This window comes from Populus nigra, chromosome 6 (genome assembly GCF_951802175.1).
Source record: "Populus nigra chromosome 6, ddPopNigr1.1, whole genome shotgun sequence".
Classification (NCBI taxonomy): Eukaryota; Viridiplantae; Streptophyta; class Magnoliopsida; order Malpighiales; family Salicaceae; genus Populus; species Populus nigra.
Window position 1 is genome coordinate 14,788,492 of NC_084857.1, and position 14,247 is coordinate 14,802,738.

General features: G+C 34.6%; 1 protein-coding gene and 1 long non-coding RNA gene across 3 annotated transcripts; one reads left to right on the forward strand and one right to left on the reverse strand.

The window, feature by feature from the left end:
• The first annotated feature begins 5,950 nt into the window (after nt 1-5,950).
• LOC133696212 (BTB/POZ domain-containing protein At1g67900) lies at nt 5,951-9,806 on the forward strand. Of its 2 annotated transcripts, XM_062118326.1 has the most exons (5): nt 5,951-6,224; nt 6,762-7,019; nt 7,116-7,185; nt 7,291-8,553; nt 9,151-9,806. In XM_062118326.1, the coding sequence occupies exons 2-5, from the start codon at nt 6,961-6,963 to the stop codon at nt 9,643-9,645; spliced, it is 1,887 nt and encodes a 628-aa protein (XP_061974310.1). In that variant the 5' UTR covers nt 5,951-6,224; nt 6,762-6,960; the 3' UTR covers nt 9,646-9,806. The 2 variants fall into 2 exon arrangements, with proteins under 2 accessions (XP_061974310.1, XP_061974309.1); XM_062118325.1 differs by lacking the exon at nt 5,951-6,224 and having other exon boundaries at nt 6,256-7,019.
• A 1,983-nt stretch (nt 9,807-11,789) lies between these two features.
• On the reverse strand, nt 11,790-12,793 carry LOC133696213 (uncharacterized). Its single transcript, XR_009842639.1, has 2 exons — nt 12,356-12,793; nt 11,790-12,253 (listed from the first exon to the last, which is right to left on the reverse strand). It is a non-coding gene; the product is annotated as an uncharacterized LOC133696213 (long non-coding RNA).
• Nucleotides 12,794-14,247: the final 1,454 nt, after the last annotated feature.

Genomic DNA, 14,247 nt, shown 5'->3' on the forward strand with positions numbered 1-14,247 from the left:
TATATATATAAACTTAAATATGTGAAGAATGTGATTTTCTTAAGAACTAAATTAAGACAATAAATTGTTCTTTTGGGGGATTCTTTTTTTTTTTAAAAAAAATGAAGCCGAATGAGAATACTGTGTGCTGTCGACCCAACTTAATTAAGCCCCTAATTTAATTAAAAACAAGTGGAATTAACCGAGCGTATGAAAAGGAATTAAAATAAAAAGAAAGAGGAGGATGTATTCCATGTGAAAAAGGAAAGAAAGAGGAGGGGGACATGGATGATTGGATTAGTACTAATCATGCACAAAAACATCTCAATATCAACTTTCTTTTTTCCTTTTTCTCCACGGTCAATAATAAGCTAAAGCTGAAACGCATTTTTTGTCGTGTCACACTCATCTGGCCTATCCATGCAGTGCACGCGAATCTTTGACAAACTGCAGATGAAGATCAAGGTGGGTATAACTCGGGGAACCGCAAGTTGTGTTTTCTCATCATTTACCAACTACAATTGTGATTTTCAAGCTTTCTTTACCTTTTTTTTTTAATTGTTGACTAATTGTCCTTGGAAATCCTCCATTACTTGTCCTTAACCCACCTAATATTCGACATTAACAAGACAAAGGGATGGTAAAGCACTGTTTCAGGGTAAATATATCATCATTAATCTCTTTTACGGGAGGAGAAATTGTTGAATTAAGCCTGCAATATTCCCATTTAGGCAAAAGACTTGATTAATTCTTTAAATCTTAGCTCATTTGACATTAGTGTTCTTTTCTTAAGAACTCGAATACGTAGTACAAACTTCATCTATAGCTTTTCTATTGTATTATTTTTAAAAAATAAAAAACAAGATCTATGCAGCCTGTATATGTATGTTCTTGTGAAATGCATGAAGAATTTAAAAAGACGCCATAAATCTCTCAGATTTATCCTCACATGCACGTCTTCTTCGTTAATCCACTCGCTATAGAGCCCCTTGCACAAGGATGACATGACATGCATAATTATTCGAGAAATGGTCCAATTAATGCTGACAGGATTCATTACCAAAAAGTTAATTTTATACGGTCCTGCTGATATTATATTAATTATAAATTTATCGATTAATAGCCTGAAGGATTTGGGAACGTTCTTCATTTGCCCTTGATATTGTGATAAATACTGCCCATATATATATATATATATATATATATATATATATATATATATCTGAATAGAGGGCTAGATTTTTTCTTCAGGACAGAGGATGGGGATATTGGACTGATATATAAAATGGCGAGCCTATGAAATCATGCCACCGAATTATATATATAAAAAAACGGAATTGTCATATGGCATAATAATATTTAAGGGGGAAATTAAATAATTCATAAATTATGACTAAATTAAACTTTGAAAATTAATAAAACCAGTGGAAAACAGCAATTTTGATTATCCCTCTTCCATCAGACCACATTATACATAAAAAATCCACAACCTTTTCCTTTTTATGTCCTCTCTGAAACCAAGAAAAGAGCTAAATCTTTGAACATTCAAATTCCATTACCAAAAGTCTGGTTTTTTTCCTGAAAATCAGACCAAAATAACGGCTGGACATAAAATAGAAAGTGTACGCTGACTGTTGATGCTTAATTGGCAATTTTACCTAAGATTAGACTCATTAGGCAACACGAAGTCCCCACAAGATGTCTGAGTAAATGAGAAAGGGTACCACTTTGGAAAGCTGAAAGTGAGTTCTGGATCATCCATGGCCGGATATTGGTGCTAATATATCGTTCCTGCAGAGGTTCTGAGGTCCCAGAAAATGTGAAAGATACAATTCATCCTACACAAAACAAAATAACCAGCACGCAGTATCGACCAATTTGTCGTATCCTAGCTGTGGGGATCGCTACTTAGTGTGCCACTATATATTAACTTAACTGTTGTTGTAAAATGTTTTTTATTTTAAAATATTTTTTTATTTTTAAAAATTAATTCTAATACAGGACATCAAATCAAAACGATATAAAAACATAAAAAATAATTTTAAATAAAAACATTTAAAAATTTAAAAAACACGATTTCAATTATATTTTTTATATGCTACTTATATTGTATTGTATATATGCCCTCCTTAATACGTACAAAATTTTCATCTCTAACCAAGGACTAAGCATATGACACGGATATATAGTGATCGTAATTTATACTACATGGTACAAGTTCATATTTGACCATACACTAACCCAAGGCAAAGACATTTTCTTGTGTTAGCTAGGAACAATTCCTTTCTCTGTCCCTCCGTGCACTGACTTCATGTGAAATTGTGATTAATAACCATGTGGTCCATCTATATGCATCTGCAGCCCATCTATATAATATAATATATAGTCCTGTCATTTCAGTTTTTAGGAGGTGAGTGCTTAGATTTAACTGGTTTATTCTTGGACCAAAAAAAAAATTTGTGGATCACAAAAAGAAATAATATTTAGATTTTCACAAATTTTTTTATATTAATTTTAAATTCAACATAACAATTCAAACTTCAAAAATCTTGAATTGATTATTTACTTAGACTGCACGGATTTTAAATTACATTTTATTTCTTTCAAGAGTTACTAACAAGGGGGTCGCTGTGTTTTCTTTTTCTGATTTTTTTTCCGGTCTAGCGGTGATTTCTTGAGTGTGTGTGGATCCACACACACAGATATATCTTATTTGAGATAAAAATTATTTTTTAAAATATTTTTTATTTTAATTTTTAAAATTTATTTTTTACATAAAACGATTAAAAAATATATAAAAAAATTAATTTAAATCTAAAAAAATATTCAAGAATATTTAAAAGTATAGTTGGACTGCAATGCTAAATGAAAGCTATAATCTCATTAAAGACTTCAATTTTTTTGATTTATTTGGTATTGCGGCGTAATCGTGATTTTTAAAAAATATAATTTTTTATTTTAATATTTTTAAATTATTTTAATATTATAATATAAAAAATACCATTTTAATATATTTTTAAATAATATGCTATCCGAAAACATCAGTCATCAAGTAGCAAACACTCACTTCGCTAATGGAAGATGAGGGAAAATAAATAGCTTGCTGGAGACTCGAGACAGGCCGAAGGTCAAGTCCGATCAAATCTGTATGCAAACTGTAAAGCGTCCCAACCTGTATTCGAAAGGCACAGTGGGTCCACCAGGAAAAAGAAAACTCGTGGGTCCCAAGGTGGGTCCCAAAAAAGAGACCATTGTCTGCTGGCCACCCCGTTGGGTAGCATGGAGAAGGACCATTACAGGCAGCATTTGTGAATCAGCCCCTTTCCTACGTTTAGTTGACATCAAGTTATGCCCACTGCCTTTTTAACTGTACCCAACACCACATGATCCCACAACTTTACCCTCCACCCACTTGTGAAATATCAAGATTGCCACTCCAAAGTCCAAAGAGGCTGGCCTGCTGATCGAGCCACCACGGGGTTCGGGTCCTGGTCTCTTGCGGACATTGATTAAGCCAGCACAGGTCGGGTCTTATCTCCCTAGTGATCATGCACAGATTTTGTGTAACATTTGGTAGACAATCTCCAAGACATCACCAATATTTGACATGTCCAGTTCTTCAAGACCGTAACCCAACTAACCTATATGTTGTCTGATTGCCAAGAGGAAGGCCCAGAAGATTTGGATGATATACAAAAGTTTGACACCCTTTCAGCAATTTCATCGAGACCCAAAGGAAATATGCCCACTATGGATTCTTGGGTGTGTGTTTTCTTTCCTCTTTTTTTCATTTTTTTTTCATTAGGCGTGTAATTCCAAGACGAGGGAGGGATATTGGGGGTGGACCATGTCAAAGCGGGCTTTTTGAAAAAGGATAGAGATTCTGGATTATCTTTGCTAATCCCCTCTTATAATTAATCAAAATTGCGTAGTGCTTGTGAAAGAGTTTTCCTCTCCAGATTTTTACTTTTGCTTTCATAATGTTCAAATCTCGATGCCTATCTCGTCATTGTAAACCCCATAAAGGGTATCTTCTCCTATTTATGAGCAATCAAGCAGCAAGACGAGGACAGAAAGTCTGCTAAAAAAACGCCTCTCAATAATTTCAGTTTAGCTGGAAAACCAGGTTATTTGACTCAACAGGTTATGTGGGGCTGCCGAATGCCTATACATAGCTTAGGCAAGAATTGATGGGGGTTTTAGAAGCTGACCCAGTTCTCTAAATTAATCACAATATTCATATGATTCGTTGGTTTTGTTGCTAACTTTAGATAGATAAACAACAATTCTAGTACCACTCCTGCTATATTGGCCAAGTGCAAGAGTTGAAGGCTTCCATCCTACTAACATCATATGCTGATCATCATTCGTAGGTTTGCTACATCAATCAACTATGGCCCATGTTCCCGTGAATCTCAATAATAACTTTGAATGTCAAAGAAAAAAAATTGTAAATACATTGCCAAAAAAATAAATTTTAAAATATTTTTTCAAGTTAAAAATATTTTAAAAACAACTGTTTTGCCATAAACCTGAAAGTGTTAGAATCCGATATAAACTAGTTTGAATGACCCTTAACCGCCCAAAATACGACCCAACAGCCTTCCCTTGCCTTGTCTAATGAACATAACTCTGCAGACAAGTGAAACGATCGGGTTCTTCCATTCACACCAATAACATTCGAAGGTTTCATGGTCACGGACCATCATGCAATAAATGTTTGCAAAATTCTTCTAAGTAAAACAAAAGGGCACTTTTATTGTTCATTAATAATATCGGTGAAAACAGCTCTGATATATATATATATTGTGAACGCCTAGTTTACGATGTGAATGAATGAATGAATGAAGTGATTGCAACTATACATTTGTCGGCCTAAATCTCATCCCAAAAAACACTTGGATGACCGTGTCATCGATTCTACTTGAATCAATAATTATTTTTTTTTATCTAAACCATATTATTTTGTATTTTACTAAAAAAAATATGTTGACCTAGTTGAGGTTAACAGGCAAATAAAATCATAATTAATTGGATTTAATTTTTTTTTTTCAGTTCAAATTAAGTTTCATGTCTTAAATTTCTCAATACAACATTATATCGAAGTCAAGTTTAATAATTATAATTAAAATTTGATGAATCATCTCAGTTCTAAAAACCAATTCTATAACATAATTGAAATTAAATAAAAAACAAAAGAAAAAATAGTTACCCAACATTGATAGTGATTAGTGATGAACTATCCTTTTTTCTTTTAAAATATGTTTATTTTGCGTAAAATATTTTCTAAATTTTTTTGTATTTATTTCTAAAAAATATTTTCTTGTGTTTTTTTTTTGTAAAATATTTTATAGAAAAATTGGTTAATATAAAATATTTTACATTAATCTTCAAATTTAGTTCATTTATAAGAAAATATTTTTAACTCATAAAGTTCTATAAAATATTTTACAAATAATAATTTACTTATAATATTATCCAATTATATCAATCATCACCTCTATCTCATAATTATCGTCACCTTTTCCTTCACCATCATCTTTTCTTTTACTAGTATCTTTTTTTCTATCACCACCACTATCTCATCACCTTCTTTTTTTTTTACCATTATTATTTCACCGTCATCTCTTTTACTACCACGACGCTACTTACTATTATTTTGATTATTATTTTATCATCATCACTATTGAAAAATATTAGATGTATAATGTTTAACAATAAGTTTTTTTTTAAATTAAATATTGAAAAATATTTTAAATTAAATATTTTTGCAAAACAAACATACGCTTAGTATTTTTTTAACTTTTTTTTCCTTATGCTTTAACACAATCCATTTAAACAGTTCTTCTTATTTTTATTTTATTTAACAATAGCTTTCCTTTTGGGGTATTAATAATGGAATTTGAGAGGCGTACGAACGATGTTGCGTATAAAATAGTGTTCGACTAAAATAATCGAAGAGGAGGCCCTGCAAGAAAAAATAGAATTTTGGGGGAATGATGAGAGAGGGGCACAAGTGGGCGCAGGATAAGCACGTGGGCGTCGCCTTTTCTCATTGCACGCTGGCATGGCCATGGAAAATAAGCCTTAAATTAAAACTCTCCGCCTTCCTGTTCTAGCTACAAAAAAACATTAGTATTTTACTTCACAGATTTTAATATTTCAGGTCCTTTCTGTCTGTCTTGCTGTATATGATTGGCAGCTTATACTTGTTTGAGCATATCAAGAAGAACATTAGATTTCAGGTTGCAATCTTGTATCTTTCAACCATTCTTTATTTATACGTAGCATGCTCCTTCTACTTAAAGCAAAGTAACACTGATGTGCATTCTTAATTTGTAAACTTATTCTACAATCTGGGGTTCGGTGCTTTTTTTTCTTATTTCTTTTTTTCTTTTTACTATGTTTGAGGTATATCTGATCTTGATGGGATTGCAGCACTTTGATTCTTTGGTTGCATGTCAAAATCATATGGGGTACAGAATTTGACTGGAAGGACTTAGACTTTGGAGTGTTTGATCTTCTGGGTTTGCTTCTTTATGGAAAATTTATGCAAGTGGTAGTTCTATTTATATATACACACACACACACACACAGATATTGGTGTTACACCCACAATAAAAGCTCTTGGTATTCTTTTGTTCTAGCATATCCATTCTCCTCCAAGAAAATTATATCTGTTTCCTTTCTCTCTTTTTTCTTGAATTTATGAAAATTAAAGCTCTTGATTGTCTGGGTTGAGAACTTGTCGGTTTGCTAAGTAGTAGTGAAACTATATACAGGAAGCAGGTTGTATTATTGAGTTCTGCCTTCTTCTGAGAACATCTTTTGCTTGCTGTTGAAGAAGGAAACCTTTTGGAGCTTCGCCTGCATTGAATGGGAAGCTTATGTTGGTGAAGGAGTTCGGTCTATCTGATTCAACTATACCTATAAAGCAAATTGATGAACATATAATCAAGAAGAAAATCAAAAGGATTAGTCATGAAGTTTATGAAACTCGGATCCCGACCGGACACCTTCTACACTGCTGAGGCTGTCAGGTAAAAATAACTATGAGCCATTCAACAGGATGCAGATAATGTCAGATTACATATATTTTGAAGGAAAGTTGTGAGTAATTTAATTTCGCAATGCAGGTCTGTCTCCTCTGAAGTTTCTAGTGACCTTATAGTTCAAGTGACTGGAAGTAGATATTTGCTTCACAAGGTAAAGCTCCATAAGTTTTCTAGAACAAAAGATATTGCTCATGGCATCTATTCCTCCACTTCAATTGGATTATAATCTCAGTAATCCTTATGCTGATTTGTGCAGTTTCCTCTTCTTTCCAAGTGTTTGCGCCTACAGAGACTATGCTCTGAATCCCCTGAATCCTCACAACACCAAATAGTCCAGCTCCCTGATTTTCCCGGTGGGGTTGAGGCATTTGAACTCTGCGCAAAGTTCTGTTATGGTATTACAATCACTATTAGTGCCTACAACATTGTTGCAGCGAGATGTGCGGCCGATTACCTGCAGATGACAGAGGATGTTGAGAAGGGGAACCTAATATACAAGCTTGAAGTTTTCTTCACTTCTTGCCTACTTCATGGGTGGAAAGATGCTATTGTCACTCTACAGAGCACCAAAGCATTTCCTTTGTGGTCAGAAGACCTTGGAATTACAAGCAGATGCATTGAAGCTATTGCCTCTAAAGTCTTAACTCATCCCTCAAAGGTGAGTTTGTCGCATAGTTACTCTAGAAGGGAAAGGGATGATGTGTCTTGTAATGGAGCAGAGAGCCAGAGGCTTAAACCAGCAAGCAAAGGTTGGTGGGCTGAAGATATGGCAGAATTAGGCATAGACCTATATTGGAGAACCATGATGGCAGTTAAATCCGGTGGAAAGATACCATCTAACCTCATTGGGGAGGCCTTGAAAATCTACGCAGCTCGATGGCTACCTAACATATCAAGAGAACGAAATTTTAATAAGCAAGTAGGATCTGACTCGGATTCAGACTCGACCAACGAGACAACTTCAAAGCATAGGCTGTTTCTAGAAACAATAGTAAGCTTACTCCCAGCAGAGAAAGGTGCTGTAACTTGCGGTTTCCTTCTCAAACTTTTGAAAGCAGCCAATATTCTCAATGGCTCCTCATCTTCAAAGATGGAATTGACCAGAAGAGCGGCACTTCAATTAGAGGAAGCAACAGTAAGGGATCTGTTAATACCCTCCATCTCACTTGCAAATGATACAGTGTATGATGTAGACTTGGTCATCACCATATTGGAGCAGTTCATGTTACACGGGCAGAGTCCTCCCACCAGCCCTCCAAGATCCAAACTGGGGTTTGAAAGGAGGAGGTCTCGGTCAGCAGAGAATATTGACTTGGAGTTTCAAGAGAGGAGGAGGTCTTCTTCAGCATCACATAGCTCAAAGTTGAAGGTGGCTAAGCTTGTGGATGGTTATCTTCAAGAGATTGCCCGAGACGTGAATTTACCGCTTTCGAAATTCATTACACTTGCTGAGGCCATTCCAGATTTCTCAAGGCTTGATCATGATGATCTCTACAGAGCCATTGACATTTATCTCAAGGTAAATAACAGATTGATAGCTTTTTAGTCTGCAAAATTAACCATAACCCAAATCAAGGCTTGATCATTAATATTCTTCATGGCAGTTGAATGTTAGGACATATTTCACTATCACTTTAATTTCTAGGCTTATTTCACTATCAAATTCTAGGATGTAGGTCCCCGTTGTCTGGTAGATAACCAACTCTCTTGACCTCAGGATATGTCAAGCTCACAAGTTATTGGCAGTTAGGATTAGGCTGACCAGACTAATTTAGCATGGAATTTATCACTAAAAAAAAAAAAACAAATTCAGCATGAACCACTCTGTTGCCAGCAGTCGATTACAGTAAATTTGTGGTTGCCTTTTGTTGCCTTCATGTCATGTTTCCTGTACTTTATACCATATAGCATCTCTTCTTAACGTTTAGACAGTTAATCTCTGGGTAAAAATCAATAGTCTTCTTTAATGTCCAAGACTGGTGAAGGGATTCGTTTTTCTTTTTTCTTTTGATAATTGGAAGGAAAAAAAGAAAGATGAATTAGACCTCCTACCTTATGCATACTAGCAAATTTTAAGATGGGTACATGGTCACAATTTTCATGGTCGAACATCCAGGCACATCCAGACCTAAACAAGAGTGAAAGAAAACGGTTGTGCAGAGCCCTAGACTGCAAGAAACTATCGGTCGAAGCCTGCATGCATGCTGCGCAGAATGAGTTACTCCCACTGAGGGTGGTGGTACAAGTTCTCTTCTTTGAGCAAGCTAGAGCAGCCATGGGTGGTGGCAAAGTCACTGAGCTGCCTAGCAACATCAAAGCACTACTTGCTGCACATAATATTGATCCATCAAGGCCAACAGCTGCATTAAGCACAACTACTAGCATTCAAGCAGATGACCAATGGAGTGTCTCAGGCTTCAAATCACCAAAATCTAAGGTTTCAACACTAAGGATGAAAATGGCTGAAGATGAATTAGATGTAAGTGATCTGCAATCAGATGGACTAGGGAGGAGTTCCAAGTTTAAGGCTTTCTGTGCTCTTCCAACGAGACCGAAAAGGATGTTCAGTAAGTTGCTGTCCATGAATAGAAATTCCAGTGAAAAAAATTGAATTTTGTTTACTTCCAGAAGCAGATGGTAATTTAAAGTGCAACTTATACACTATCTTTCTTGTTTTGCTCTTCTGAAATGCCTTGTACTTTGTAGCTCAGAAAGAAAAAAAAATTCTAATGGTGATGTAATCTAATATAATAAGAAAGAAAATTTTGAGGACATGAGAGAAAATTAATCTCCTGGCTGATCTCATTATGGGAACTGGAAGAAAGAGGACTCTTAATTACTTGTAGAACATCAATTCTGGGACCAATTTTCTTGATTTGCGTCCATAAATCTGCAACATCTACCTTTGTCTCCTTTCATCCCACTGGATTCTCACCTGTTAATTAATTGCAACTAGTTTTCCTTATTCTTGTCTGTCATTATATCTTATTCTTTTGTTTTTAGCCATTATGTATCACTTGGGATTTCGTTGGATTAAACAGAATTGAAATTAGGATTAAATATAATATAAAGAGTTTGCCTGTCACCATACAAGGATGACTTGTCAAGCTTCAAGTCCTGCCCATGATGGACAGAAAATGTCAAGAAGAAGCGAGTGACCAATTACAAGACACAAGAAGCCTGATACAAGCAAAATCACTTAGATTGGATTACTAGTGTCAAAAGGGGTGATAGATTTCCTTCTTTCTTTGGAGGTTTAGAGGTTGGTTAACTATAATTCAGTTTGTAATCAAAGGAATTATTCTACTGCTGTCGACCATGATAGTGGACAGCGACTGCATGCTGGAAATTAAACACACCTCTCTACCTGGTAAAAGGGTTAGGCAGAACTTTTCAAGGCAGGTCAGTGAGAGATCAGCAATGGTATGGCCATCATTGTTGTCATCATGATTGCTTCCATTATTGTCATTATAGCTTTTCTCAATAACCTTTCTGTTTTCAAGCAACAGCGAACGCCTTTTACATCATACTTTATTTTTGAACTCGATTTTTTTGTCTGGTATTTTAATTTCCACAACAGAGCATGTTGCTTGTTAATTGCTCAAGGTAACATTTGAAATTGAAACAGGTAAATGGAGAAATCATTGATTCTGTCTGGCCATTCCAATCTCTAATTATGAGTGTAACGAAGACCTTAGGGATCGCCATTATCATCCATTCCTAACCATTCATGATCAAATAAACTAACAGCCGCATACCTGCTAGATTTCATATGCCAAATAAACTTTAGGTGGGAGGACCAAAGTCGAAAATGTAATGCTTGTACTTCTTGACTTAAAACTTCTATATTAATTTGAGGTTAAGACTCCATAACTTATGCTCGTTTTTCCATTTAAACTACCTGTACTTGGGCTTCCTTACATGTCTACATTCTCACCGCTGCTCACAGAATCAGGTTTCAGTAGTAGTACTCTTTCAAATATTTTACAGGCTGTGCAATTATTAGTGATCATGTAAGTGCGTGGGGTCTTTCTTGGTAGTCAGATGTCTTCATGTTTGATATTAAAAGGTGGAGATTTCTTGAGTCACTGTGTGGCCAGCACCATGCTGCACTTAGAGGGTACTGAGCTCGAGCCTCAAATGAAGCCTCCAATGTTTTTTTGACTTTCCAGGTCTTGTTTATTTTTTAAATTCTCTGCTGATGATACCAGGTGTTTGGATCATTTCATCTACCTTTTCTTTTCTTTTCTCCCTAGCACACCATTTGCTGACAGAATTAAAATTTAGAGGAAAAAGGTAGATCTCTATAATCTATGTATAGAGTCCCTTGGTGAAAGCTTTAACTTATTAATACACTGATCAGATCTAGACACGCACATTAATCGTTTAAGCTTGAGCAAAACACTTCAATCGTTAGTAAATCACAGATTAAAATTCAAATTATACAACAAGAATGAATTGAGGGCTAGCTAGTGTTCAAATAAAACATGGGATTGATTGATTCGTGTTGGCCACACTGCTAATGTTGGTTAACAACAGTGGTTCTTCAATCTGATTAGAATCTCTAGAAAACGTTGATGTATAGCCTGGAGACCGACAGTAATAAAAACTTCTGTTGGTAGTAAGTCTCGTTCCTTGCAATCCTAATAAGTTCATTTACCAAATCAGCTTCTAGGCTCACCTCTAGTAAAAAGACATTAATCAACTGCTGGCAAAACCTTTTTCTGTTCCTGATCTGAAGGAGAGAAGCGGAAGAGATAGAAATAGGTAACCATTTTACTTATACAAGAGGAAAACAAAGAAAATAGCAGATGTACAACTCCAAGACCATTATACATGCTAGCAAACAACCGCAGGTAGCAACAGCTAGCACACTTACAGTACATTCAATACGTTCATGTGAATTACTGGGACTCAATTGTGTGCATTACTAGTATCATCAGCTGTCGTGTTGATATTAGTTTCTGAGTCTCTCAGAGATGCAGAGTCAATGCTTTTGGTTCGTTGAAGGCTCGGGGAACGGTGTAACCTGCACCGGAAAGAACCAGCATGGGAGGTTGGAGAGCATAAGCAATTAATCTTTGAAGCGCTTGTCTGTCTTTGAAACCCTAAAGTAAACTTTGTGCCACCACTGGACATGCTTTCAGTCTCTGATGGATTCTCTACCTTCATGCCCTTGTTGACCATTTGTCCACTCTCCATCCTTTGGGTCCTGCAGGCTTAAGTCAATATCATATAATCAAACACAAGAAGGTAACAAGACTCGGTATATAAAAGAAATGTTGAATGCTTGAACCTCCAAGGATTCTCTGATTATTTACCTACAACTGAATGAAGATTGAGGATTGAAAACTGAAAAATGGAAGAAGCTAAGAGATTGAAATGGATAAAGATACGAAAGGTGATGGGTTATGGACTGTGTTTTTAAAACCTGTAGAAGGACATGATATATCTCTCCTTTTTTCATTTCACGGGTATGCTAATCATCTCCATCAATGCCCCACCTGCATTTAGGTAGGGTAACTTTTCTTAATGCATCAACCACTCTAGAAAAGAACATGTCATCAATAGGATGACCACAGTATCCCGCCATTAGCTAATCTCCTTTTTATCTTCTTCCTCTCTGTGTTTACTTTGAGTCATGATTCATGCCACTGAAAAATCTCTTTGAGGGTCCCCATTATCAGTGCAACTGGCAGACATTCTCGTGGATGTCAACTAGCTTATCTCTTTTACCAGAACCCGTTCATGACTCTTGTTCCACTGTTGAGTGTTCATGCATGGATTTATGTTAGTTGTGTGAGTAGAATTCACTCTAAAAATTTAAATTATTAGGTGAGCATATGTATCCACTCAATTTTTTAAATAAAAGTTTTTTAAACTTGAAATTTGCTCGAACTTATATTTTTTATGTTTATTTTTTATCAAATAAATAGATATGGTAAAATTTAAACTCGTGATTGTTTGGCCATCATGATTTTAATATCATATCAAAAAACCATCTTGATCTAATAACTTAAACTGTTAGATGAAATTCTAAAAAATAATTTATATTATTCTCTAATGTTTATTTTTTATTTTTTTTAAATCTAAACCATCAAATTAAAAGGTAATGTGTATAATTACTTTATCTTTTTTCTCGATTTTGTAACATATGATTATGTTCTCTTCAAAAACCCTATTTTTGTCTTGAATGAACCACTATTTATATCAAAACAAAAGCAATATTATTGAGAGTTAGGCCGACGACTAACCTTCCATATTTTAGGACTTTGATGAAGAGAAAATGAAAATCTTTCCTACTAGCTTCCTTGTACAACTCAGATATGAAGCTAGTTTGTTTATGGCCAAGAGTTAATTCTAAGCCAGTCCATTGAGTTTATAAAAACTAATTAATTTTTTATTCAATTATAAAAATATTTTATTAATAAGATTTAAATAAGTAATAAAACAAACTAATTCTTATTTGACCAATATTGGCCATCCTTAGTTTACTAAATTTTTGGTTATAAAGTTTTTTTTCCTAATGTATTCTTCTTATATCAATTGCTTCTTCTTCTTCTTCTTCTTTTATTTTTTCAAGAAATAAAAAATAAAATAGATTAGAAAAGAAAATGGAGTTGAGAAAAGGACTAAAATACTAACATATTTAAGAATATTAGGGGTAAGAGAATAGGTCTTGAAACTACGAGGATTGCCTCATTAACTTTGTTAAACAACGTAAGACTTAAGTTTTAATAATCAACTCTCCCATTGAACTAAAGCCATATAATCCGCAAGCCCAGTTACGAAGGACATGGAAGGAAGGGACCATTTTCTCCGATCAGTGTAAATAGCCTTCAGGCCGGACTACGGGTCTCAAACACATCTCAGATGTCCATAAAACAGCATATGCGATAATTGGGCTGGCCTGGATTTTCATTGTATTTAAAAAAACACAGAGGGATAAGAGAAATAGGCAACGGCCAATCACCCAAAAATTCATGTGGTTCCAACACAAATCAACTCGTAAAAACTTTAAAAATTTAATTTTTTTCATATAATTCTAATAAACCATAAAAATTTTAAGAGTGGATTTTAGTGTACTACTTTTAGAAAATTATTTGAAATATATAAACAAGCAAAAATAAGATTCAAGTCAAACATGCTTTCAACATAAATATAATAAAAAAAATAATAGCATGTATATTAATCATATATTCAAACTTATAAT